Source organism: Sorghum bicolor, chromosome 5 (genome assembly GCF_000003195.3).
Source record: "Sorghum bicolor cultivar BTx623 chromosome 5, Sorghum_bicolor_NCBIv3, whole genome shotgun sequence".
NCBI lineage: Eukaryota > Viridiplantae > Streptophyta > Magnoliopsida > Poales > Poaceae > Sorghum > Sorghum bicolor.
In genome coordinates this window covers 988,510-1,014,938 of record NC_012874.2, presented here as the reverse complement: position 1 = coordinate 1,014,938, position 26,429 = coordinate 988,510, and the positions used below count along the sequence as shown (strand labels likewise).

The following is a 26,429-nucleotide window of genomic DNA, read 5'->3' as shown; positions in this document are numbered from 1 at the left end:
CGCACAACACAGCCACAGGCAGAGCACAACTCCCATTGCCAAGAGGCAACCCCCGCTTACATGAGTCCTAGACCTCCACAAATTACATACATTGAAACAAGCCAACCTCATCAATCAGTGAGCAGGTTTGAAGCATTGTCGCCCCCGACTAACCCACCGCCCCAATTACTTCAAGCGTCGCACCAGCTCCAAGTATAGTAGCCCAAAACTAAACCCCACCGAGAAAACCAAATCGGCCCCCATACCCCCCAGCCCTAGCATCCAAAGTGTAGAAAATAGAAATAAGAGAAACATGGAAGGAGGAGTGAGCTTACCAATCAGCACCACTACTGGTACGGCACGGAGACTCGTAATAGGAAAACCTAGCGAAGGAGAGATAAACCCCAAGAGCATAACACGCAACCCACGACACTATAATGAACAGCTGCCATAGGGTCATGTACAGCTAGAACAAAAGCAATGCATACAAGTATTAGAGGTTACGGAAGGGTATTGCACGAAGTCTCGTAACATCCCCCCACAACCAACAAAGCTTCATTGCGAAGGTTAGCCTCACCAATGTTTGACAGGAGCAATACAATAGCAAAAAGAAGAGCAAACCAGCAAAGGCACCCAACAAGAAAGCCCTCGTCAAGCACCTCAATCGCAAACCAGCTAACCTTCGCAAGATCAAGAGCAACTATTACCTCTGCAACATCTGACGGCAAGAAACACACATCGGCAGCAACACAAAGATCCTTAGGATCAACACCACAGTGACGCGTAGGTCTGCCTACGCAACTAGTTAGTTTGCCAGAAGCAAGCAAGGAGCAAAATAGAAGGTAGTTGCAACCTCAAAATGTAATAAGATCTCCCATGTAAAATCAGCTTTTATTCATATTCACAATGGGTACGACTGCTGATTACATCAAGACAAAAAAAGAAAAATAAAGTCAAAATTACAAACTTGGCCACAACCACTAAAGCTAAAACATTCGTTACCTACACAACGAAGGAATCAAGTATCACGGACAATCCTAACGTCTGAAGGTCCAAACATTGATATTTCCTCACAGTAGTCACGAGCAACATACTCGACCAGGTCGTCCACCGTACGTGAAGGAAATTGACGATGCCACCAATCTAGAATCCACCCCTTGATGTAAACGTCTCCCCGCTTCAAGGTAACTGAAGACATATACGACCCCTCTTGAAAGTTCAGCGGAAGAACACCACATGTAGGAAGAGGAAGAACAAACTGAAAGCAAAAAGAAAATAAGCACAGCGAGCAACACACCTTCGTTCACATCAAAAATGCATTTAACCAAGTGAGAACAACCAACCTCCTTACGGCCGGGAAGATAAAGCTCCGCCAAAAGGTATGGATCCTCCAGCAGGCAAAACACCTCTTCGTCTTTGCCAAAGATACGCAAAATCGAGTACGAAGGCTGCACCAGGAAAGTAATAAAGGTTCAAGCACATCAAACATAATAACCAAATAAAGAAAAAAGACTAAAACAACAACCTAGGATGGAGGCCAGGTCCCGCGATGCGCAAGTGAACGAACGAACTCAGATCGTTCGTAATCAATATCAAAATCAATAAAGTCAAACATATCTACAACATTCTGATTGGGAAACGCAACCTGACAGTGCTCCCAAAAATCCAACAGAACATAAATCATGTTGTAAAAAAACGACAAAAGGGCAACATCACAAACATCCTGCACAGGTCCTTCGCCAGAGACCTGCGCAGGCCAAAGCGCAAAATTGCAATAAGTAAAACAAACAAAATGAAACTTTAACAAGGATATTAAACTTTATACAGATGCAAAACACATGTTGAACATAGTCTTTTTACAAATGTCTCACAGACGCAAGGCCCTAAATATACGAAACCCCTCACACCTAAGAGGAGGGTCTATCTGAAAGACCCACGTCCTTCGTCACATCCGCCCTGGCCCCCTTCCGCTTCGCCTCAGGCCTCCTTCAGTTGGTCCTGCAGGGAGGCCGCCGACTCACGTTCAGCCTCCAGCTCCTCGCGGAGGCGGTTTGAAATCTCATCGACCTTAGCAGCCCTTTGCACGGCCAAGTCCTTGCTGCCCCTGCATCATCCACATTCTTTCACAGCTTTGCCATAGCCAGGTCTAGCTCTTCCTTCTCCTTCTTCAAAGAAGCAATCTCCTCACGAGCTAGAGGAAGAAGCTTCGCATCCTTCGAAAGATGAGCCTTCACGGCCTCTAGAGACTCATTCTCCTCCTTCAGGAGCTTAATGGCCTCGTCATGGTTGATCACCTCTTGGGAGCACCGCTCCTCCAGGGCCGCAGCCATGTGATGCCCCTAGGATCATGAAACAAAATAAACTTAAGCAAACAAATAATATATATACAAAACTAAAAAAACACTCACAAGACTATGATGCTCAAATTGCACACGAAGGAGGGTAGAATAGTCCATGTGGCGAAGCTCTCGCCGGAAGCGCTTGGCAAGAACAAAGACGTAAGAAAATATAAGAAAAACCGATAGAAGATCACAAGGCTAAAAACATACCTCTGATAATGCTATGAACTTCATGGACAATGCTAGCCCAACCAGAAAGCGTGGAGTCGGAGGCTGCTGCATAACGCATCAAAACACATGTCAAGAGATAACTTTAAAAACCCACAAACCTAAGAGGAAACAAGACGCTTACAAGCACCAACTCCGGCCGGAGGCACAAAGCCAGAAACGTTGGGCGCAGGACTGTGTGGCGGAGGCACTTCGAGGCCATCATGAGCAATGCTCGCACCTCTGGCCAGTTCCTCCGCGCCAGCCAAGGTAGTGAAAAGCCTCACTTGGCAAAAAAATTCACGCGTTTTAGACGAAACAAAGCATGAAAGGCCCAAATGAAAACATAAAACAAAAGCAGCGATGAGTACCCATATAAAGGCTCAATGGCCTACCAGATGCCTCAGCAGAGGGAGCAGCCTCTGCCACAAGTGGGGGATGAGGCGCAGACTCCGCTTCCCCTGAGTCTTCCTCTAATTCAAAGGCAGGTGCCTCGACACCCGCAGGCTTACCAACAGGCGCCTCCATATCAGAAGAATCCTCACCAAGTAGCGAGGGAAGCAGGTTGACCGCCGAGGGCTCGGGTCCAACTAGGGCACCAACTTCCGTCACAGGAGCCGAAACAATCAAACCTTCGGCAGGCTCTGCCGACCCAGAACCAGCGCTGGAAGAACCACCACGAGAAGAAGAACCGGTAGAAACCTCCGCCAGTACACTAATGCATGGCTTTTTGGCTAGGGCTTTAGCCGCCCCACCACCCTTCCGTTTCTTGGCCTCCGCTTCACTGTCACGTTCCTGGTGGCAACGTCTCTCTTCTTTTTAATGCCCACCAAGATCTCCGTAGGCACTTCATATTCTTCATGGTGAATACCATACTCCTCAAGAACACGATTAAAATGAGGCATCATGCCCTGTGAAGTTCGTTGAGCAAGATACTCCCACTCGGACATCTTTCCCACTATCCTGTGCACGCAGGATTCCACCTCAACCAAGAAGGACTCCTTTATCTGATCTTCCCCAAGCTCTCTCTCAAACCGAGGAAAGGGAAGACCCTCCACAGGCCCAAAAACTGGAACTTGAACTATCTCAATCTTATAGTCCTCATTTTGATGGCCAAGCAGCCAAAAGTCTGACGTAGCCATCTCCTCCACAAGATCTAGCCCACCAGAGTAGCGGTAGGCGAGGGCGAAGGCCTTATCGCAAGACTTGCGCTCCTCTGACTGGTCTACCGAAGGATCCACCTTCGACAAGGGCTTCATCTCCCTCATCTTTGATGCGTACGGGTACACGGTCAATGTGCTCTCATTGTCAAGAGTGTGCACGACGCCAGGAGTCTTCACGTAGAACCATAGTTTCATCCAGTCCCTCACCCATTTGTTCTTCTAGCAATACAACATTTTTAGTCGCTCTCAAGGCTATGTCCTTTGGGGCATAAAGGCACAACTTCCAAACTATGCTATGCAATCTCCTTTGGCGGTCTTGACCTTCTTCGGATGTTTTTGAAGCTCAAAGTAGGTGCAAAAGGTATCAATATGGGGCACCGACCCATATGATTCGTAGGCCCAGCAAAACTTACTAAGCGTAAGAATGCCATTTGGGCTGAAGTGATGCAGCTCCAAGTTGAAAGCCTCCATAACCTGACAGAGGAAGGAATAGGGGGGCAACAACAACCCGTAGGTAAAGTAGTCCCTAAAAACCACAGCGTACCCTGGCTCGGGGTCAGGAACTGTCTGCTCGGCTAGAGGGGCCTTCGCCCGACCTTCCTTGAAAAATCCACCTTAAACCATCTCGGAAATATCCTCCACCATCACAAGAGACTCTCCGAACTCAAAAGTAGGCCCAGCCATTGAAAAGGATTCCTCCGCACTTATTAGATCGCTGACGGAAGCTTCGACGTTGGACAAACTCTCTTCCAGCTTCCGAGCGGCGAACACCTCAAGCATACACTCCTCGTAGCGACCTAACCAACCACTAGACCTCACTCTTAGCAAATTGTGGAAAGGACCAACAAAGTTAGCCTAGACAGGATGAAGCGAAGGTGGGGAAGCCACTGTAGAAGCAAAGCTCAAGCAGCGAGAAGAACGAGAGAACGAAAGGTTGTAAGAGAGCAAAGGCTTTGAGGGGAGTATGCGAAAGCGATAGTGTGAGGAACAAAGTAACCCCCCTTTATATAGGGGGAGCCTGCGACAGTTACAATTCTCAACACCCAACGGCTACCTGCAACCATTGCAGGGTGCAATCCCTGGGGAAAAACTGTCGTGTCACAAGCAGCGCGATCACAACAGTCTGTTAAGGAAATAAAGAAACCCATAAATGATCGAATCTCAGTAGCCATATCCTGCGCACCAGGGGGAAGGCGGAACCTTCGCCGCACCAAACACAGCGGGGAAGGTTCGAGCTTTTGAGCATATGCCCCACAGATGTGCCCCCCACACTCAAAAGGGGGGAAACTGTTGGGAGTTCAACCACGTCTTCACCCACAGCTGCGTCTGAAAGAAAGGAAGTAATTCGACCGCGATGATTGAATCTTCATACCCCCAACCTGTGGACACTGGGGGATGAAGGTCCCAAAAGAACTTAACATTGATACAGATCGGTTTCGTGATATATGTGTGCAAGAACCAATCTCAAGCGGAGAATCGCAGGGGGAAGAAGCCTATCCTTCGGCTCCCACGCGATGAAGGATGTGCTAACCCTAAACAGGGACGAGCCAGAGAAACCCTGTGAGGCGGTCTAAGGTCCTTCGGTGGCCGCACGGCGGAGGATCCATGGGTCTCGACAGAGGATGCGCGAAGGTTCGAGCCACGACAGGAACAGGGCCTCGACGAGCTAGCCTGCAATGAGCTTGCTGTTTGAATTTACCTAAGTAGCCCTATAAGGTGTAAACTGCGGTGGCGGAATATGCTGGATATTCCCCACCGTCACAGGGCATTTTTGTAATAGATTCCGACCAAGATCCGCGCCCTATAAAAGGGGGACTGTAAATGCTCTTTGAATGGTTAGTTGAAACCAATTTATTAATGCACTGCTCATTCTAAGGTTTCGAGCCTGACCCTTTTGAACTTAAACCACTGTCGCAGCCAGCGAGCGGACATGGCAAGCCATTGTGTTCGGAGGCTCCTTTGCAACCTCCAACATTAGATATACCATAATATATATATTTTTGTAATATGTTGTTTAATGTTTATGCTCTTTATAAATAGTTGGTTAAATATCGACAAGTCTGACTTAAGATAACTATACAAATTGATTTATTCTGGATGAGGAGGGAGTAAGTATATACTCATTTTCGGTTATTTTATATATCCTTTATCTAGAAAAGTATATACTCCTTAGGTAGCTTGACTTGGGTGGCTTAGCTGAAACAAAGGCCTTGTTTAGTTACTAGAAAATTTTGGTTTTCGCTACTGTAACATTTTCGTTTGTATTTGACAAACATTATCCAATCATGGACTAATTAAGCTCAAAAGATTCGTTTCACAAATTACAGGAAAACTGTGTAATTACTATTTATTTTCGTTTATATTTAGTGTTTCATGCATGCGTCAAAACATTCGATGTGACGAGGAATCTTGAAAAATTTTGGTTTTTTAGGTGAAACTAAACATGAGCAAAATAACATAAAGCTAGAGCCTAACTAGCTAGACAGCTTGCCCTATAGGATCCGATCTTGCCGAACGTAGGATCTCTGCAGTCTCTTGACAAGAATGGACGATTGGATCTCTCATCCTCCGCTTACTTCAGCTGCTATTCATTTTTTTTTCTTCTTTTGCTTAGGCCTTGTTTAGTTCTGAAAAATGAAAAGTTTTCGGTACCGTAGCACTTTCGTTTGTTTGTGACAAATATTATCTAATTATGGACAAACTAGGATCAAAAGATTCGTCTCGTAATTTACAGCTAAACTGTGTAATTAGTTTTTGTTTTCGTCTATATTTAATGTTTCATGCATGTGCCACAAGATTCGATGTGATGGGGAATCTTGAAAACTTTTTGATTTTAAGGGTGAACTAAACAAGGCTTTAGTATTTTAAGGTCTTTGGCACGTACGGCTCTACTTTACCAGTGAAGGTGTTTTTTAACTTAAACTCTATGAACAGCTCTATCGGTGGAGCCGGAGCCGTTTTGTTATATCGTTTAGCAAAATAGCTTTTTTCTTAAAATGTGCTCTCATAGAACGCCACGTAGGATGAGATAAAGCTACGAGAAGCTACTATATTTTTAACTCCTTCACACCCAAAAGCTCTATAAAAATATATTTTTAGAGGCTTCATCGATGAAGCCATTCTATTTTATTCTGTTCAACAGAAAACGGCTTCAAACAACTTTTGAAGCCGCTGAAGAAGCCCGTCTAATGGTGTTATTAATTCGTCCTATAAAAAACTGGAACCAATTAATTAAATTGAGGTCGGAAAAGGGCAGCTGCATGGATGCATGCGCCATACTGTAGTGTCGGTATGAACAGCGCAGTACGCGTCAGTGTAGTCCGATTGGACTTATTCTGCTGCCATGTCGGTTTCAAACTACAAAGACTAGCTAGTATATCTTGATTCAAATTTCTAATTAATTTACACGCATATACAGCAATTGCTATCTTTGCTCTCTTTTGTTCTCGATTTAGCTTTTATGTGATTCAATTGATTTTCGAGGAATCGACTGGCATATTGACATTAATAGTACTGGTTTATCAACTTGCACCGCTTAAGAAGTACTGTTTGCTAATTTATTGTAAAAGAAAAATTATCTTTGATCTTGTTTATCAACTTGCACTACTCTCATTTGTTGTTTATCAACTTACACTACCTTTGGTTTTGTTCGCTTGTCTAAAAAGCTATGACATGTTCGTTAATTTGTTATGAGAAAAAATACTGCTGAATGACTGACATATTCGACTGAGAAACTCAAGCGGACGGAGCCAAAGAAAGCACTATATAACTGTACCGATTCATGGCTACAACTGGTACGTGGCAGTCTAATCTTTAGTACACGAGTTTTCACTGCTGATTATTTGCAACAACTATCTTCAATCTAATACCCTGTGAGGCTGTGACTATATAGCTTGTTAACTATCGAGTACCTTGTAGGTCTGATGAACATATATATATATTTGGTCTCCAATCCGCCGAACACCCAACAATTGCGGTAGAACAAAGTCGCCACTTTCGGCACTTAGCATTGAATTCATTTGACTGTAACACTATATAAAGGGTATCTATAACTAACTACTTCAGTCATTATCAGTCATAAGATTCTTCATAACGTACCTACTGTCTGCTCTTTGTTGTATCTGGAAAAACGCGCCTCCTGCAAGTTTTTTTTATTACCATATCGTCACCACCCCTCTCTCTTTTAACTTTTAGAAAAATCTTCATTAGTTTGTTGAAAGAGATGTGTGTTCGTTTCAGAAGATAAAAATGTGAAGTCAGAGCAATTTAAGTAACCAAGTTTGAATAAGCTAAAAAACAGGAGAGGGGTGTCAAATTCAGTTAATTAGCTGTATCTGTATGGTCGCATACCACTGCACACACGACGACCGGGTGCCTCCAGTCCAATTTTCCAGCAGTGTGTGGTAAGGTAATATATCATTTGCATGCCATGAGGTCTTCAGTGAAAAATGTGTACTGCTGTCTGCCTCTCCTCTTGGACAAACTGCTGGAGTACTTTATGCCCAAAGTTTGGACCGCGAAGACAAAACTAGTCAAAAAGAATTTCAAATGTTGTCGCAGATTACTTGAATTTTCCACACATGTGAACACTATCTAGAATCTGGAATCATAATGTAGAGGTGGATAGATGACGGCGGCTTTAACTTTACCCTACTGAATTAGGGTCAAACAATGGAGTCATGATTGGGTGAAGCCACCTCTGCCTTCTCTTCTGTCGATCACTTGTTCAATATATCACACTCCTAAATGGGACCTATAGATCAGTTGACTCGCTGGTCTACTAGCTAGTGTTAGCCCCTTAGCCATTATATGTGCATCTTTCTCATTCCAGTTCGACGGCTACACAAATAAATTATTTAATTCACATAGCCCTTCTTATAATTAAATTATTGATTATTTATATGATATACACCACAGTGTTGATAGTTAACTTGCTGCTCGTTTACTTCTTTCAATCAGATAGAAGTAGGATGAATGGTTCAGTCAGGGGTTAGCTTCAGCTAGTTAGTAGTCTAGCGCTAGGCATGTGAGATGGGATGTTTGTTTTTCCTCTGCCCTGTGGTGTTTGTTGATTCTTCTCTGCTGCTACAAGCCAACAATGGAGTCATGATTGGGTGAGAAAAGGTCATCTCCTTGTCGTCCTTGGGTTCGGTATCTCTCCAATCTGATACAATTCTCTGAAATGCTAGTGTTCGCTGTTTTCTCCTGTCCATCTTAATGAAGGTGCTCCCTGTTATCTCTTGTCAAAGAAACAGCTCCTTTCGTAGGCTTGTGTTTTCTCATGTAAGTTCGGTGGCGACCCAACTACTTTGTTTAATGCTCTTAGAAGTACCTAATTGAACTTCTACTGTAATGTAAGTTTATATATAGGGCCAGCAATAGGCATATGCCATATTAGCTACTTCTCTGTTCTTTTTTTTTTGTTGAGGAAACTTCTCTGTTCTAAATTACCGGTCACTTAGATGTATCCTAGATCAAACATCTCTAGTATATATAACTTCAACCAAGTTTATAGAAAAATTAATGTGTTAATATCTAGAATACAAAATAGTTTTGTTAAATTTTCGATAAATATATGTCCTTGTAATGTATTATTTGAACTTGTTAAACACATTTTTATAAAAACTTTGTCAGAATTCATACTAGCTTGAACTTGCTAGCTAGGTCATCATCCCATGCATATATATATATATATATCGGACTATCCATTACTTTTTAGCTGGCAACATGCTTTGCATTTGACAAAGCAAACACAAGTTATCCACACCAAACCCACTCAGCCTTAATTAGATTAATATCTGCCTACGGATCGAGCAGCTCCATCCCTCCCATGTTCTTTTCCTTGCACATTTTTCCTTAAAAATTTCTCTTGACGCAGACAGCAGCCGACAGTGGTATGTTCATCAGCAAGCTATAGCTTGCGGAGACTCTTCCTTCACATCTAATGCATTGCGATAATAGAGAAGGATCGGAGAAGCAGGGTAGTAAGCTGGTCACCTGCTGCAATGACGACATGTGTGTTGCGGCCTGATGCCTACCCACGAACTAATTGACAGTGATCAAAACCAAATCTCTGAAGATCTCAGCGACATTCCATCTGTTTAACAGTATAATTTTCCCTGATGAGAAAATGGAAATTAAAGCAATGTCCACTCCAAGCCTTTCAGCTAAAATAAGAGAGAATGTGCATTCAGCTTTTTTGGTCTAGCTAGGTTGGTATCATCCAACACACACCTTTGAAAAAAATGTCACATCCCTTTCAAGTTTCAAACAATTCTAGTACCATGTGCACGCAAAGCATGCAACTACCATTTAATTCCCAAAAACATCTTAGGGCAAGCTTATTAGTAGTGTCTCATAGATGGCCTCAATCAGTGTGCACTACCGGAATCCGCGGCTTTGCCGACGGCGAAATCCTTTGCCAAGTGCCTGGCACTTGGCAAAGGGCTAGTGTTAGGTATCTGGCACTCGGCAAAGGCAGGTACTAGGCAAAGGGCCTCTTTGTCGAGTGCATGGCATTCGGCAAAGGCAGGCACTCGACAAAGGGGGGCCGGGCGAAACGGCATCCGACGTCGTCCCCTTTGCCGAGTGCTACGCCGTCAGGCACTCGGCAAAGGTACCTTTGCCGAGTGCCATGGCCCTCGGCAAAGGCTGCCACGTGGTAGGCCCAGGGCTGGTCAGCAGCACCCCCTTTGCCGAGGGCCAGATGGGCTGGCACTCGGCTAAGATCAAGAACAATGAAATGATGTTTGATGTGTGTGTGTGCAAGACTTCTACACGTTGGAGGAGGGGCACGAGGCCCATGCGGTGCGAGTGTTGGAGGCGGTCTGCAAAGATCATCTCAAGGACCAGTACCATGAGGCGCATCTCTAGGCCATGATCAGCTACCACGCCGACGTGCTTGGCCAGGTGGTGAAGAAGCCGCAAGTGAGGGAGATGATACTCGAGAGGGAGATCGACCTCACTGAGGAGCAGTACATGCAGATAATTAAATAGAAAACATTCGTTACGATTCCTTACGTGAAACATTCAATTCATCTTCTGGAATACCAAATACTTGAATGTCATGCAGGAGGTACCACACTGGTGCGACAAGTACCCGGACTGCTGGCGTGTCATTGTGCGTGGCTGGCGTACGGACGCAGTGTACAAGGCACACAGAGTACGTCGGGAGCGCCGCTTGCAGATGCCAGGGGTGCCACACCACCAAGGGAACCAGTCCCTCCCTACATCGACAATTGGGTATGTTTCTATTGATCTGTTTATTCTAACGCTCAATTGTCATTACTTGTAACCCTATTTGTGTTTTCCTCGCAGAGCCAGGCGCATGAGGGGAAGAAATGCAACGAGTTCACGAGGTTTGCCCTATCTCACCAGGGCAGAGCGACTGACCCAACAACGTCTATGACCCTGCTGCTGGGTCCGAGGCGTACACCAACGCGAACGCCTACGCCAAGCTCACCAAGTACACACCGTGGCGGCTCGCGAGCGCCATGGGAAGGATTTCGACCCGGCCAGTGCACCCTGGATACAGAGCTCTTGATGAGGTTGGAAGGAGGGAAGTAGCACGGACGGTACTATATGGCTAACAGTGCCAGAGTCATCCTCTGTTCAGACACTAAGCCAGATTTGACGAGGACATGCGAGAAGTGGATGCAACATCCCCATAGCGCCTCGGCAGACGACCAGCGCGCAGATGCTATCAACATTCCAGGTAAGTGTAGTTTCATTCACTGTTCACTCGTTTCACACACGTACCTTGTAATATTCCATCAACCTGGCTCTTATAATATTGTAGGAAAGGATCGTCTAGCTGGAGACCAACCAGCAGAACATGCAGGCGACCCGGCCCATGAGCAACAGATGGCGGCACTAGGGAAGCACTACCAGCGTGCGTTGCAAGACTTGACCACCTACTTGGGGGCCCAGATCCCGAGAGCGCATCAGGCTGAGCTCCCTCCCTTGCTCTTCGCTCCACCACCAATTCTTGTGCCAACTCCTTTCTCGATTCCGGTGAGTATATTGCCTATTGCTTTAGCTTATGTGGCCATCCTGCATGTACTAATGAGATCACTTGCCCTTTGTGCAGGCACAGTTGGCGGGTTTGAACTCGACTCCACGTGCCAGCCCTCCACTAGGCTCTTCTCCACCGCACGGGTACCGACTTACCCCACCCACCCGACACGGTCATACCCCTGGTCGACGCAAACCTACCAATCGCAACGGGGGTACTCGTGCCCGCCTCCACCACCGCAGCAGGGTACTCGTACCCGCCTCCACCACCGCAGTAGGGGCACTTCGGGCCTGCAAGCACCCCTCCGGCGAACTACCGGCAGACAGATTGGTCTCCATGGGAGCAAGGTTGGGGGCTCTGGGGCTCCTGGGGACGACAGGTCGACCTAGGTTCTTTTAGGGTCGCTTTCGGACTTGAATAAATGAACTTGTTTGGCTTTTGAACATGTGTTGGTTATGTTGGACTTGTATGGATTGGATATGTATGGATTTGTGTTTCATTATGTTTGGATTTGTGTTGAAAAAAGTTCTGAGGATGAAACGGTATATATATGTGATATGGTATATATATATGTGATATTCTATATATTGTATCGTGATGATATATGTGAAATATAATGTCTGGAATGCAAGAAAACAGGAAAAAAGCAAAAAAAAAAAACCCAGCTTTGCCGAGTGCCAGCACTAGGCAAAGCTGGGCATTTTACCCAGCAAAGTCCAACTTTGCCGAGTGTTGGGCTGGCACTCGGTAAAGTGACCATTCCTTTGCCGAGTGCCGGCACTCGGCAAAGAAATTAAAAAAAACAAATCTTTATCGAGTGTCTGGCGCCAAGACACTCGACAAAGATTTTTTTTTTAAAAAAAATAATCTTTGTTGAGTGTTTGGCGCCAAGACACTCGGCAAAGAATTTTTTTAAAAAAATAAAAAAAATCTTTGCCAAGTATCGTGGCACTCGGCAAAGGGTGCCGTCAGGTTGGTGGCGGATGTCACCTTTGCCGAGTGCCGGCCACGTGGCACTCGACAAAGCCCTCTTTGCCGACACGGCTTTGCTGAGTGCCATGTCAGTAGGCACTCGGCAAAGCCTTTATTTACCGAGAGGGAAATGCTCTTTGCCGAGTGCCCTAGGCACTCGGTAAAGAGTGCAGATCCGATAGTGGTGGTACATAATCATAGAATGATTGAACAACCAGTTTATACAATATATATTTATCTTTCAACTTGATTTGTAGTAACTTAGTTATCCTTAATTTGTGCAATAAATAAAATAAAGTTTATGAGTTGTATGGTAACATTAAATAGTACAATGGTGAAATAGTTGCCTTTTGATTGTAACGTACCTGCCCTTAGCGTGAAACTCTGCCTCCTTCCAGCACAAATGTAACAGCTTTGGAATTGTCAATGCCTTTAAGACACAATTTATTTACCACCTATATCAACAAATATATAATTATATATACTTCCTCCCGTCACGGCCCTGAAATGTCTACTAATTTTTGTTGTAGTGTATAAATTTATAGTGTACATAAACAATTACACGATATCATAAAAATATTCTATCATATAGTTTTACATCCCAACCTGAACACATGCATCAAGTAGTTTGCATATACTAGTAATTTTTTAACAGTTGTCTACATGCAACTCAAAATGAAATGAAACATTGCTACTTGTACGACTTGGGTTGCAAGTGGTTGGTTCTTGTTTGTGTGAACTGCATGCCTCCCCTCATACATTATATATAATGCAAAATTTACGGAATTAATTCTAACGAAATTACCATGCTAAAAGCACACAAATTCCTCGCCCAGGCAACTTTTGCATGCATGCCAAGTAGTAGTAGTAAGGTCAGACTCAATGCATGTTTTATAAAAGTGTCATGCACATTAAATAGAATGTCATATAAGAAAAATTGCTGGCTTGGTAGGATCATTAAATGAAGGAGTTTCATCATATGAGAGAGAAGTTTCATCCCCATGAAACTCATGTGGCACGGTTACCTAGTTTATAGTCTTGGTAACCGTGCCATGAAACTATGCATTGAGACTGGGCTAAATAAACACACTTCATGTGAACGTGAGCGTATGCGATGGTGTATATTCTTATCCTGTTCACAACAACTAAACCTTGAAGCAAACTGCTTGTGCCCTTTAAGGCATATTTCACAACAAGAAATGTAAAAGTCAAAAACGACACTTTCAATAGCACGACAGTATTACAACATGCCCAAAAAGTTCCCATGAATTCCGTGTATATGCATGCTGTCCTAAACTACAGCCTGCAGATGCTTGGCAATGCAGGCTTCAACAACTCTGCATATGCGTCGTCGTCATGCTAGAGGCGGTTCTTGCTACGTACTACCAAACTCTCCAGTCTCCCAGGTACACACAATGCATACACTGATACACCTAGGTAAGGTACATACACACACGTACTCGTACACACTAGCTCTGGTTCCTGAATTCCTGTTGGGCAGGCAGGCCCGCAGCTTAATTAACCAGCTTGATTGGCGGAGGATGATCAGTTGCTATTCAACTCAAAGTCAAACAAAGCAGGTGAAGTCGTCGTACGTACCATAAGTCCACGCTCCATACATGATGTAACCTACCTATAGCTAATCATATGTTAGTTCTTGACGCATGCATGTTACTGATGCTTATTATCATATGCATATGCCTGTTCTAGACTAGTACTCCTAGCTTCAATATTATACACACACACAAGTTATTACTGATGCAGTGATGCTAACTACAAAACCAGCAAACCCAGCCCCAGCCGCCCAGGGCTCGCTTGCTTGGGCTATAAATACCCATGCATTCTCCATAGCTAGCCATATCCACATTCCACAGGCAGCAGCAGCACACACTACAGCAGCAGCAGCAGCAGCAGCACTTGGGATAGGAATATATATATATAGCACCCTTTGATTGACATCGATCGTCGATCGATCATGGCCCCAGCATCAGCTGCAACAAAATGCAGCAGCAGCTGCAGCGCCAGCGGCCTCGCTCTGCTGTTGCTCCTCGTGCTAATGGCGGCCGGCACCTCGTCGGCGCAGCTGTCCACCAGCTTCTACTCCTCCTCGTGCCCCGGCGTGTACGACTCCGTCAAGTCGGCGATACAATCCGCCATCGCCACCGAGCAGCGCATGGGCGCCTCCATCGTCCGCCTCTTCTTCCACGACTGCTTCGTCCAAGTACGTTAGTTAGCTAGCAGATGAATTCGATGCATGGACGATCGATCTCTCAAATGAATGTTCTTATAATTTGCATCCATGTATATATGTATAGGGCTGCGACGCGTCGCTGCTGTTGGACGACACGGCCAGCTTTCAGGGCGAGAAGATGGCGACGCCCAACAACGGCTCCGTGCGAGGCTTCGAGGTCATCGATGCCGTCAAGTCCGCCGTCGAGAAGGTGTGCCCCGGCGTCGTCTCCTGTGCTGACATCCTCGCCATCGCTGCTAGGGACAGCGTCGTCATAGTGAGTAGTAGTGCTTGCACGCACCTCTCAAAGTCTCTGTGATCGACACTGTATGAAGCAAGTGTCTGATGGATGCTGATGCTGATCGATATATATATATATATATATATATATGCAGCTGGGTGGTCCAAGCTGGGACGTCAAGGTCGGGCGGCGCGACTCCACGACGGCTGTTGGGGAAAAGCTGCATCCTTCCCCCTGGTAGCGCCGGAGGTTATCCTTCACCTGAGGAACCTCCGACGTCTGGAACGTCGGAGGATAACCTTCGGCGGGGAATGCTAATGTTGACGACTCGTCTGGTCATGCAAAGTGTGTGCAGGGACTGAAGCACCGGCGGAGGTCCGCGAATGAGGAAAAGGTTGGAACCTCCGACCCTCCCGAGTCCGAGGATAGCAAGAGAACGCAGCCAGGCCAAGCAACCTCCGACCAGCCGGGCTGCGGAACCTCCGACACCGAAGCGTCGGAGGATCCACAACTGGGCGGAGGATCCGAGCCTTCGACCTGCTGAGGCCCCAGTCGAAGGATGAACAAAGGGTTTGCGACGTGAAATTACGCGAGTACATTGGGGTCAGTAGACTGCGATGAAAGAATATGCTGGAATATTCCCCCACCGTCACGGGGCATTTATGTAAATGTCGTTGAGTCGGTCTCCGGGCCCTATATAAGGGGCGTGGTGCCGCCATTAATAGAGAGAGCATTCACTGTATTCACCTACCGTTGAGTCCACTGTCCGCTATTGCTCAAGCCTCTCACGGCACCGAGTGAGAAGGTTCTCGATCCACAGTATCGCTGGGGCGTGCGAAGAGCATTTTCCCAACAACGGCGAGCTTCAGCGGCGCCAACAACAACATCCCGCCGCCGACGTCGGGCCTCGCCAACCTCACCTCGCTCTTCGCCGCGCAGGGCCTCTCTCAAAAGGACATGGTCGCGCTCTCTGGTGCGTGTGTAATATTCTCATGTTTTTTTTCCATAAAAAATATTGTTTCTCAAACGCAAATATATACGGATTGGAATTATATTACAAGGAGGCATATATATATATGTAAGAATATATTGCAACAGCTAGCCTTTACACGTACACTCTACTACTAAACAATGTAGCTTTGTTAGGTGTGGAAGATGCAGTTGGTAGATATATGGGAATTTGATACAGTTCCGTTTTGACTTGGAAGCTTCACTCTCTTCGTCGTCACATATATTATCAAGCTGTGACATGTGCATGAATAGCGTAATTTTGGCAGTTATAGTTAGAAAGACTACACAAATAATTAGTGTTGGCCCATGTGTGTTCATACTACTAAATATATATGTTTTATTAAAATTTTGTCATATGAAAGTTGGACCGAAACAGTTGTATCTGCGTAGTTATACAAAATGGTAAAAGAGGTGACATTACCACATATTGTCGGCAGGGTTTTCTTGTAGAAAGTTCTTTGCCCAAAGCTTTAACTTTATTTCTAATCCTGCCTCTAACTAGATAGCAAATTTAGTGAACTTTCGATGGTTGAAAGATCAGTCTTCCACCTAACATCTTAATTCGACGAAATACTAATAAAACATGCATGCATAAAAGTACTTGCACATTATACACATACCAAGATCAAGTTAGGTACAAACAGTACATGTGGTTCCTTTTGTTTCGATTCCATTCATTCCTATATATAATCAGATACCTTTATCTCAATTTTTTTTAGAAATTTAGACAATCAAGAACAACAGCATGTATGTCTTTTTTTTTAAAAAAAAACAAGAAGATGCTTCCAAAAGTTATGTGCTAATTTAAGCTGTACATAATTCAATTTCTCCATCACCACATTTGTAACTTTCGATCATGCAGCTATATATAGTAATAATCTAAGTTATTAAGCATTTTTGTTTGTGTAATATAATGCCTCTTTTGATAGGAGCTCACACCATTGGCCAAGCACGTTGCACCAACTTCAGAGCTCACGTATACAATGACACTAACATCGATGGCACCTTCGCAAGAACAAGGCAATCAGGCTGCCCTAGAACCTCAGGTTCAGGTGACAACAATTTGGCGCCTCTGGACCTTCAAACCCCAACCGTCTTTGAGAACAACTACTACAAGAACCTTGTTTGCAAGAAGGGGCTTCTACACTCCGACCAGGAGCTCTTCAATGGCGGAGCCACCGATGCGCAAGTTCAATCATACATTAGTAGCCAGAGCACATTCTTCTCGGATTTTGTGACAGGCATGATAAAGATGGGTGACATCACACCGTTGACCGGCTCCAATGGACAGATCAGGAAGAACTGCAGAATGATTAACTAATAAGAGGCGGTGCATACTATCTAAGAAGGGTTTTAGTGTCATGTCTTTAAGTTTGTAATGTGTCTACTTTCACAAAATTGTGAGATCATCATGTTGTACCAAGGTGTCGATTGAGATGTTGTTATGTTAATAAGTAATCCATCATTTGTTCTTTAGACAACCTTTTTCTTGAGTTTATTGTTATACATATATATGCTTTTGCGTGAGAAATAAATGTTGTGAAGTATGCAAAGTAAAAAAAGGATGAATCGTTAAAACTAAGACATACGCTCTCTACATCTCATGCACACTTAATGGTTTTATCATCCTTTGGAACAGGTTTTTACAGTATTGTGACTCTGCATGATGATCAAGTTGGGAGAGATGTTTCTGCTAGCTCTGCTAGTTCGAAGACATTTAGCTGGTTTAGGCCTTTAGACCGCGTGTTTCTGAGCTGTGTTTTTTTTGTTTGTTGGTAGGTGCGCCTGCTTTATTAGCAATAAAGCAGGGAATACCTTTTGTCTAAAAAAATAACAATGACAAGATGCCTTCTACCCTTTTGTTGGACACTAGAGTGGAAAGGTAGCAGGGGGAGTAGTCTTAGAACCCCTTATTATGTTGTACCAAGCATTAGTGAGTAATTAACCAAACTATCCCTAACCCTCCACAATAGTATGCTGTGCGAGTGGCAGCGCTTCTCGCACTTATACGTTGTACCTCTTCCTTTTTATCAATATAATATAAAGCCAGACAACCAAATCTTTAAAAAAAGAACTCTACTACATATGAACACATACTACTTATAATTTGTGAAATAGAGTGACCAGAGCAGCTCAATATTTATAGATTAGAACAAAGAGACGACGAATGACCCATGAGAATTATTGTTACATTTTCTTCACCAGAACAGCATTGCCGAACAATATATATCAGAATCCTTTGTTACTTTTTCCTGAATATAACATCATGAGTTACAGTCACTGTACGTAAAAGCAGGCAGACGCGTGGGTGCGTGTGGGGGGTGGGGGGGGGGGGGGGGAGGGGTTAAAACATTATCATCATCCCAACCATCTTGATATGCTTTCCTCCTGAAATGCTTGACTCTTTGCTGATGGAGTTTCGATTCAATGTTTGTTGTCATTGTTGTCATCCTCATCAGTCAACAATAGCTTGAGAGCATCTCCAAGAGTTTGCCAAAACTCACTTGCTAAATCTTATGATTTGACAAGTTGCTAAAACATATAGCAAATGAAATTTTATAGTCTCTCCAATAGTTTGCTATATAAGCTTGTTAAAACTTAAAAAGTAGGCCCACTTCTAAACCTCCGTCAACTAATTTTGTTCGACGCTTCACTGGCCGCCCGCGACACTCCTCGCCTTGCTGCGCGCCGCCACACATCGCCGCTTCCTGCAGCCACCCAAATCTCATCCTCCGCTGGCCCCCAACATCGATCTCTGATCCAGCCGCAATCCTGTTCATCGAGTCAGCGAGTCCAAGGCAAGCCAGCAAGCCAGCGGAATCATTCAAGGCATATGAACCATCATCGCTAAATCAAATCAAGGCATATGAACCCTACCGGAACCAAATCAAGGCATGGAGTTGGACTGAGATCAGATCAAGGATGACGTACCTCAGGATCGGGAGGAGGCCGACCACGGTGACTGTGTCTGTTCGAGTCCAGGAGGCACTTCGCGATGGGATCTGGATCCAATCCTCGCGAGGAAGACGCCGGCGCAGCTAGCTCTTCGAGTCGCGACAGGATATATGAAGCGGTACGAGGCCTGGTGGCGCAGCAAATGTAGGGTGAAAGTTCCATCTGCGCGCGGGAGAGGAGGCGGGGCCGGCGATTCACGGGATGGCAAGTCCCCTACCACTCGCAAATATGCGCGTGAACGACCGGTGGATGGCAAGTTGGAAAAATTTGCCAAGCCATATGCCCAACCGTTGGAGTTTGATTTTTCTAGTTTTGCCAAAAAAACCAAGGATAGCAAGTGGTTTTGACAAACTCTTGGAGATGCTCGTGCTGTGTTTGTTGTTTCTAAACACGCTTTGCCACCTCAGTTCTCCTGTTTTGGGTAATTCTGAAGCAAACAAAAAAAAGCATTTTATATCCACTAATAACAAGGGACCATCACATTTGGATGGAACAAACATAATAAGCACAAAACTGAAACGTGCACCTTGACCTTGGTGTAGGATCTGCCACAAAGGTTGTGAAATCCTAGAATTGAGTCGACCCGACGAGAGGGGGGGGGGGAGCGGCGGGAATCATCCTGTCCGAACGTACGAACGGAGCCTTCGGTCGATGATTCCCGTACGAAGTTATTTCTATCTTCATTTATTTTTTTCTTTTATTTTCTTTATTTATTTTTCTATTCCTTTTTTCATCCTTCATTTTTTCATTTCTTATTATTTTATATTTTATTTCTTTATTTTTTTTATTTTTATTTTATTTGGCAACACATTAATCCAAAGTCAGTTATAATGATGTTTATCAGATCGTTTTTGTGGCACGCATGTATGCATGCATGCGGTTGAAGCACAACAAATGTAGGTATTGATCATATGGTGGTTGTTGAATATTTTTAATGGACCAATATTAATTATGTAGGAAGAAAAACTAGAAAATCTACATGCAAACACGTGGACCGATGATATCTTTTGTTTTTGTTTCATTTATTTTTTTATTATTTTTTGTTTATATATTATTTATTTATTTGTTTATCCTATTTGTCTTTATGATTTTCATGGAATTTTTATTTTATACTTTATCTTACTTAATTAGTATACATGTGATGTTCATGTAGTATACATGTCATGTTCTATGACTTTTTCTGATGTTCATGTAGTATATATATTATGTTCTATGGTGTATTTTACGATGTTCTCATAGTACATATATGATGTTCTATGATGTTTTTTTATGCTCAAACACCATACACATGATGTCATATAGTGTATTTAGTGATGTTCACGTAATATGTATATGATGTTTTATAGTGTGTTTTAGTGAGGTTCTGTAGTGTATTTAACATTGCTCACTTAGTATACATATTCTATAGCTTTTTAGAATATTTTTGGAAAGTATACATGCGATGTTCTTTTAAAATTTCTCTATTATGTGTTTTTATTTTTTTCTCTTTTTTGTTTTGCTCTAGTTTTATTATTATTTATTTATTTATGTTATATACTATTTATTTATTTTTGTGTATATTATAAACTAATTTCATGAACCTAAAACATGAACATTATTTTTATGAAGACGGAACATTGTTCTTTTAAAGACGGAATATTGCTTTGTAAACCTAGAATATCATATCTGCTCAATAAAATAAAATGTTCAATCTTTATATGATAAATATTCGTTACTAAAATTTTATCAAAATATATTCATGTAGGATTTTGTTTTGAAGGATTTATTGTAAGAAATCTAACGGTGCAATTAAAATTTAGTTTGGAATCGGATATTACTTTCTTTAGTTGGTCAAAACTTATTTGCATGTGTCATCTCATAGCTGATGTCAGTGAGGTGGGTGTGGGCCCTGCAGGATGGACAGTCAATCATCAGCTACCTGTGCGCGTGAAAGCAAGTTTAATAATATAGCTCACTTGGTGGCTATAAGGTTCATTGCAGCCTTCTCCTAGCTCACCCATACAATAGTTAGTTATTCACTATTAATACATGGTCAAAACTGACTGTAAGCTTACAAAATTTCTTGGTTTCTGTGCCTAAGCTGTCTGTAAGTTTACAGCCTGCTTCTCCTCTCTTTTCTCCCTTCTCTCCTCCACCTCAGCATGTAGCCGGCTTACAGCCCACTATAATACTTGCTGTCTTGCAGGTTTGCGTGCGCCCACTCTATTTTGGCGGGAATTAATTGGGCGGAAAACATCGGACAGAGGATTAGGTCCGCTCAATCGAACCCTAGCAGACCCGAGAAGGGGGGATTTGCAGCACACAGACGCTCTTTTTTGGTTTTTAGCCCTTTTTTCAATGATATACATAAATACGGCAATACTGATATCCTTTCTAAAATATGGATCCTGATCTTGGCGCTATGGCTTTTGGCGTGAGGAAACACGTCATGTTTAAATATTTTATATAGCTGAGTTATGTAAGAATATTAGAGTACTTATAATGCAAGACTCTATCACAGAGTCCAAATCAATTAATTACATATTATTTATTGTATTTTATTAATATGGTAGCATATTTATTGAAGAAATAGGTTGAAAAAATAAGACTCTAAAGTCTTATTTAAACTCTAAGTCCATATTGTTCGAGGTAATAAATAACTTTAGACTCTCACAATGCAAGACTCTATCACAGAGTCCAAGACAATTGATTACATATTATTTATGGTATTTTGGTGATGTGGCCGCATATTTATTGAAGAAACAGGTAGAAAAAAATAAGACTCCAAGTCTTATTTAGACTCTAAGTCCACATTGTTCGAGGTAATAAATAACTTTGAATTCTATGATAAAGCCTGCATTGTGAGTGCCCTTGTATTGAATAGATGTTTAAATATTTTATAGCTGATTACATAAAACAGAAAAAAAAAAACGGACATGTCGATCTATGGTTTGCGTCTCCTCCGATCCGCGCCTGATTTATAGGGTCTGTCGGTTGGTCGTGTTATTAGTTAGTACAAGGAAATAATCTCTACAACCAATGTGTTTCCAGGTAGTTTCTAATTTATAGGAACGTGGACACCTAATAATTTATATGGGACCCGGGCTGAGGCGACACGGGACTGCAGGAGCCTGTTAACGTTAAACTTGGGCAGATCCACATGGTCGTACGCGCGCGGGTGTATATGTGTGGTGACGCGGGAGTCGTACCGGAGCCGGATTAATTAAGCTGGGACAATAATGTTTGTAATTTTTTAGGTGTACTCCTAGAAGATTACGTACGGGTAACCAAGTTCCTCCGGTATCGTATATCGGTCGTACCCTACCCCAGACGTATCTAATATATATAGCCATCGCCCATTGCTAAAAAAAACAACGACCTTCCTAACCTATACCTTCCTTCTTCAACCATCATCAGGTCCTTCGTAACCACCCTCATCATAATGTCAAGCATGAAGGCTGTGTTGACGATGTGCTTCCTCCTCCTCCTCATCCTCGACGGTGAGTCGTCGATCGTCGTTGTTATCATATCGATCTCGATGCAAATAAATTAAATCTGTTTTGGGATATATATATACGCACTCATCGTCGTCGTCGACGAAACGCTGATGATCTCGATCGGCAATGCATGCATATATAACCATATATATATATATATATAATGCAGGTGGTCGTGATGTGGAGTGCCGGCGCCACCGCGAACGGCGGCGCAAGGATTACACGCTCTTTGTCTTCGGCGACTCGTTCGTGGATGCCGGAAACCTTGCGAAATCATCAGGGCCAGTGAGCAGGGCGTCGCGTGGGTGGTACTACCCCTACGGAAGCTCCGACTCGTCCCATGCCAACCAAGCAACCGGCCGCCTCTCCGACGGTCTAGTGCAGTCCGATTACCTGGGTATGTACATACACACGTTCACCACACGACTGGCATACATACATACATACATATAACGTCACGTACGTACTGAAGTAGATAGAGATGCTGGCATCGATCGATCTTGTTTAATTTGTCTTGTTGTTTAATTGATTTGCAGCACAGATGCTGGGGATGGATGAGTCCCCTCCGGTGTTCAGCTCCCTACCGACTAGGGCTGAGGTTGAGACTGGCGTCAACTTCGCCGTGCCCTTCTCGGGCGTCATGAACGGGCGGCAGGAGGAGGAGCTGTCGCTGCGCGAGCAGATCAGCCAGTTTGGTGAGTTTGTAGATCGCGGATCCGTCGACGACGACCAGCTAGAGAATTCAGTCGCGCTTCTCTCAGTCTCCAACGGCCACGACTACTCGCACGCCAGCGACACCACCAGCCAAGTAATTAAGGGCCTGTTTTACGGACGATAAAATTTACCGTCCGTCACATTAAATAGTTAGACATATTTATAAAAACTAACAATGATACATACATGCTAATTTGCAGCTCGACGCCTACATTGAGGACGTGACAGACGGCATCGTGGAGGGCGTGAAAAGGCTGCAGGGTATGGGTGTGTCCAAGGTGGTGGTGAACTCGATGCCCCCGCTGGGCTGCTCGCCGTGGCGCGCCAGACAGTCGGTCGGCTACGCGCAGTGTGACGACGTTGGCAACACGGTCGCCACCACCCACAACACGCTCCTCAGGCGCAAGCTCGATGGGCTGCAAGACGTCCTCGTCCTCGACCTCTACAGCACCTTCGACACCCTTGCACGATCCATGTCTGGTACGACCATGCATGTCTGCTACTTTAATTCAGATCAATTATTCAATGTATATGTGTATGTATGTAATCTATGTATCTATACATCAAGCTAGCTAGCTAGCCTAAAAACATGCATGCACTTGTTTATTATTGTTGGCATATATGCAGGCTCCACGCCGTGCTGTGACACCTCGGAGCACAAAGCCTACTGTGGCCAGGTCGACGGCAACGGCAGAGCTCAGTACACCGTGTGCGCCAACCCCGACAAGTCCTTCTACTGGGACAACGAGAACCCTACCCAAGCTGGATGGGAGGCCGTCATGGATCGACTCCAAGCAAACATCCAGAACTTCCTGGCTGCTGCCTAGCTAGCTCCTCGTCTCTCTACTAGTAGTAGACCTTGCAGCTTATTGCTAGCCTCTGTCTCTATATATGGATCCGATCCTCTTAATAAACTTATTATTATTGTTAGTTAGTTATTAGTTCGTTAGCATCAGTTGCCGTTACTATATATACGATACTAGATAAGGTTCTGGATTGTTTGGTTTTCTTTAAGATTTTGGCGTGTGTTGAAGCTTGCTGTGTCATTGTGTTTCCTATTATTATTATACCTACCATCAGTATGTGTTGCAAATAGTAGTGGGCGCTAAGGCATTTATGGCATTTATTTAGTGTTTTCTCCAGAGCAAAAAACATGCATATTATTACGCCCATATTTTTTGCCTTGTTGATCATGGATTGGAGAAAATGTGCTGCTAGAACAAAAAGCAAAGGTGATAGAGGGTCACCGTATGTGACCCCTCTCTTGCAATTGAAAGTCTTACTAGGCACTCCATTTTGGAGGACAACAGCAGAAGTGAAAATTGCTTCCATCCAACTAAGCCACTTGTGCCCAAACCCTTTGGCCTTCATCAGGGTTAACATGGCTTGAAGTTCTATTTTATCAATGTCTTCTCAAAGTCAGTTTTGATGATCCTAAATCCTAGGTCCCAGCCCAAATAACCTATCAATTCGACTACTATATATGATTGACATGCATGTGTAGTTGTAATTTAGCCTCCCAGGCCTTGCTATATATAAAATAAGCGCAGGTGTGCAAAAATCTCAACGAGTTAGGATTGGCTCGATGGTAACTCGCACGCTGTACATCTCTAAATAGCTGCATTCATCTAAGATTTTAGATTCTTATTTTGCATCCCGTCATGTAAACTAGCTGGCTGCACCACATTGTCTTGATTATATAAATCCATAAAAGTATAGCAATAGGAGCTAGTCAAAACCAAAAAGTAGATCGAAACCATAAACAAAACACTTCCCATAACTTCTCATCTATCAAAAGTTTCGTCATACAGGCAAAAAACTCATCTTTCTTACGATAAAAGTTATAACGAAATGTATATATATGAGCTAAGTGACTGAGCCTATTCGTTTGGCTAAAAAATCATTGCTGAAAGTATTGTTTATTAATTTGTTGTGAGAGAATGCTAAATGTCTAATAGATTCGATAGAGGAGCCATTGCATCCTCTGTGCTTTAGAAAAGACTTGAATACTCCCTCCATACCCGAAATTCTTGACGTTTAGGACATAATTGTGGTAACCAAGGAGTGATTAATTAGAGGGTATTTTTTCTGTTTTGCCCTTATTAAATAGGATACAAGTGCACTCTTTCCAGTTCATATGGTGAGCTCGTGGGGGTGTGGAGCTTGAGTTCATCAGTTCGAAGCCTCACACATGCACACTTTTTTCATCCAGCGCGTTTTTGCATACGGGCAGCGAGCGTGGTTGGCTGCATGGCACGGCGCTGGCATGCACGCCTGCAGAGGCAATGAATGCAGGCACAGCAGCAGAGGGGCAGTAGCGTCAAATTTGAACGTCAACTATTTCAAGTATGGCGGGAGTCCTTGATAACTGAAATGCTATCCGAAACACCATGCATCTCTTCTTTCCTTGGGTGGACGAGGGATCTGTCTCTGTCGGCACCCTTCGCCGACGGGCACACGGGCGCTGCAGCCCCGGTTCTGTTTTCCTATCCCTGAAGATTTGATGAAAGATTCAGTCCTTCGCTCATGTCGTGAGGTCCTCATCAGTGCTTTGACCGTGAGTGTGGTTCATAAATTAAGATAAACAACGTTAGAAACACAGCTTCGTCGATATGTCCGAGTGGTTAAGGAGACAGACTTGAAATCTGTTGGGCTACGCCCGCGCAGGTTCGAACCCTGCTGTCGACGCAATTTTTTTCCCCTTCAATTTGTGCTTGGCAGATCAATTTTTTGAGCTTAGTCAGTTCAAGTACTACAATATTCAAAAACCTAAAATTTTGGGAACTGAACAAGGCCTGATTCAGTCGTCTTTTACAAGTGCATATAAACAAACTAGGAGAATTTCTCGTACGTTGTCACAAACGGGTATGCAGAAAAAATATAAATAAATTAGGATATCTATTATTTAGTTAGATATCTTGCATGTTAGATGACTTGACATAGACATTACAATTTCATGAGCTAATGGATTTTAATGCGTGTGATAGTGGATGTTTGATAGGTTAAAAGAAATATGTAGTGGGGTTTTGTTTTATAAAAAATATAAGATATAGATATCCATGTACGTGATTGTTGCTTCATCCAAACCTGTTTCATGGATCAGACAACGAGCTAACCTGGCAACTCCG

General features: G+C 43.7%; 2 protein-coding genes and 1 non-coding gene across 3 annotated transcripts; all 3 read left to right on the top strand.

Moving 5' to 3' along the window:
• Positions 14,552-17,649, top strand: LOC8079999 (peroxidase 4). Its single transcript, XM_021461791.1, has 5 exons — positions 14,552-14,895; positions 14,990-15,181; positions 15,300-15,347; positions 16,001-16,118; positions 17,086-17,649. The coding sequence occupies exons 1-5, from the start codon at positions 14,650-14,652 to the stop codon at positions 17,475-17,477; spliced, it is 996 nt and encodes a 331-aa protein (XP_021317466.1). The 5' UTR covers positions 14,552-14,649; the 3' UTR covers positions 17,478-17,649.
• LOC8067609 (GDSL esterase/lipase At5g03610) lies at positions 22,560-24,128 on the top strand. Its single transcript, XM_002450086.2, has 5 exons — positions 22,560-22,590; positions 22,757-22,984; positions 23,124-23,395; positions 23,502-23,781; positions 23,929-24,128. Exons 1-5 carry the CDS (start codon positions 22,560-22,562, stop codon positions 24,126-24,128), a joined length of 1,011 nt encoding a protein of 336 aa, XP_002450131.2.
• On the top strand, positions 25,908-25,989 carry TRNAS-UGA. The gene has a single exon. It is a non-coding gene; the product is annotated as a tRNA-Ser (tRNA).

What these genes read in the sequence shown, in the direction of transcription:
- LOC8079999 (XM_021461791.1), top strand. Translation starts at nt 14,650, where the DNA reads ATGGCCCCAGCATCAGCTGCAACAAAATGCAGCAGCAGCTGCAGCGCC. An exon ending in CTAGGGACAGCGTCGTCATA is followed by an intron (nt 15,182 to 15,299) that starts GTGAGTAGTAGT and finishes ATATATATGCAG; the next exon opens with CTGGGTGGTCCAAGCTGGGA. An exon ending in TCGGGCGGCGCGACTCCACG is followed by an intron (nt 15,348 to 16,000) that starts ACGGCTGTTGGG and finishes ATTTTCCCAACA; the next exon opens with ACGGCGAGCTTCAGCGGCGC.
- LOC8067609 (XM_002450086.2), top strand. Translation starts at nt 22,560, where the DNA reads ATGTGCTTCCTCCTCCTCCTCATCCTCGACG. An exon ending in CCTCCTCCTCATCCTCGACG is followed by an intron (nt 22,591 to 22,756) that starts GTGAGTCGTCGA and finishes TATATAATGCAG; the next exon opens with GTGGTCGTGATGTGGAGTGC. An exon ending in CCTTGCACGATCCATGTCTG is followed by an intron (nt 23,782 to 23,928) that starts GTACGACCATGC and finishes GCATATATGCAG; the next exon opens with GCTCCACGCCGTGCTGTGAC.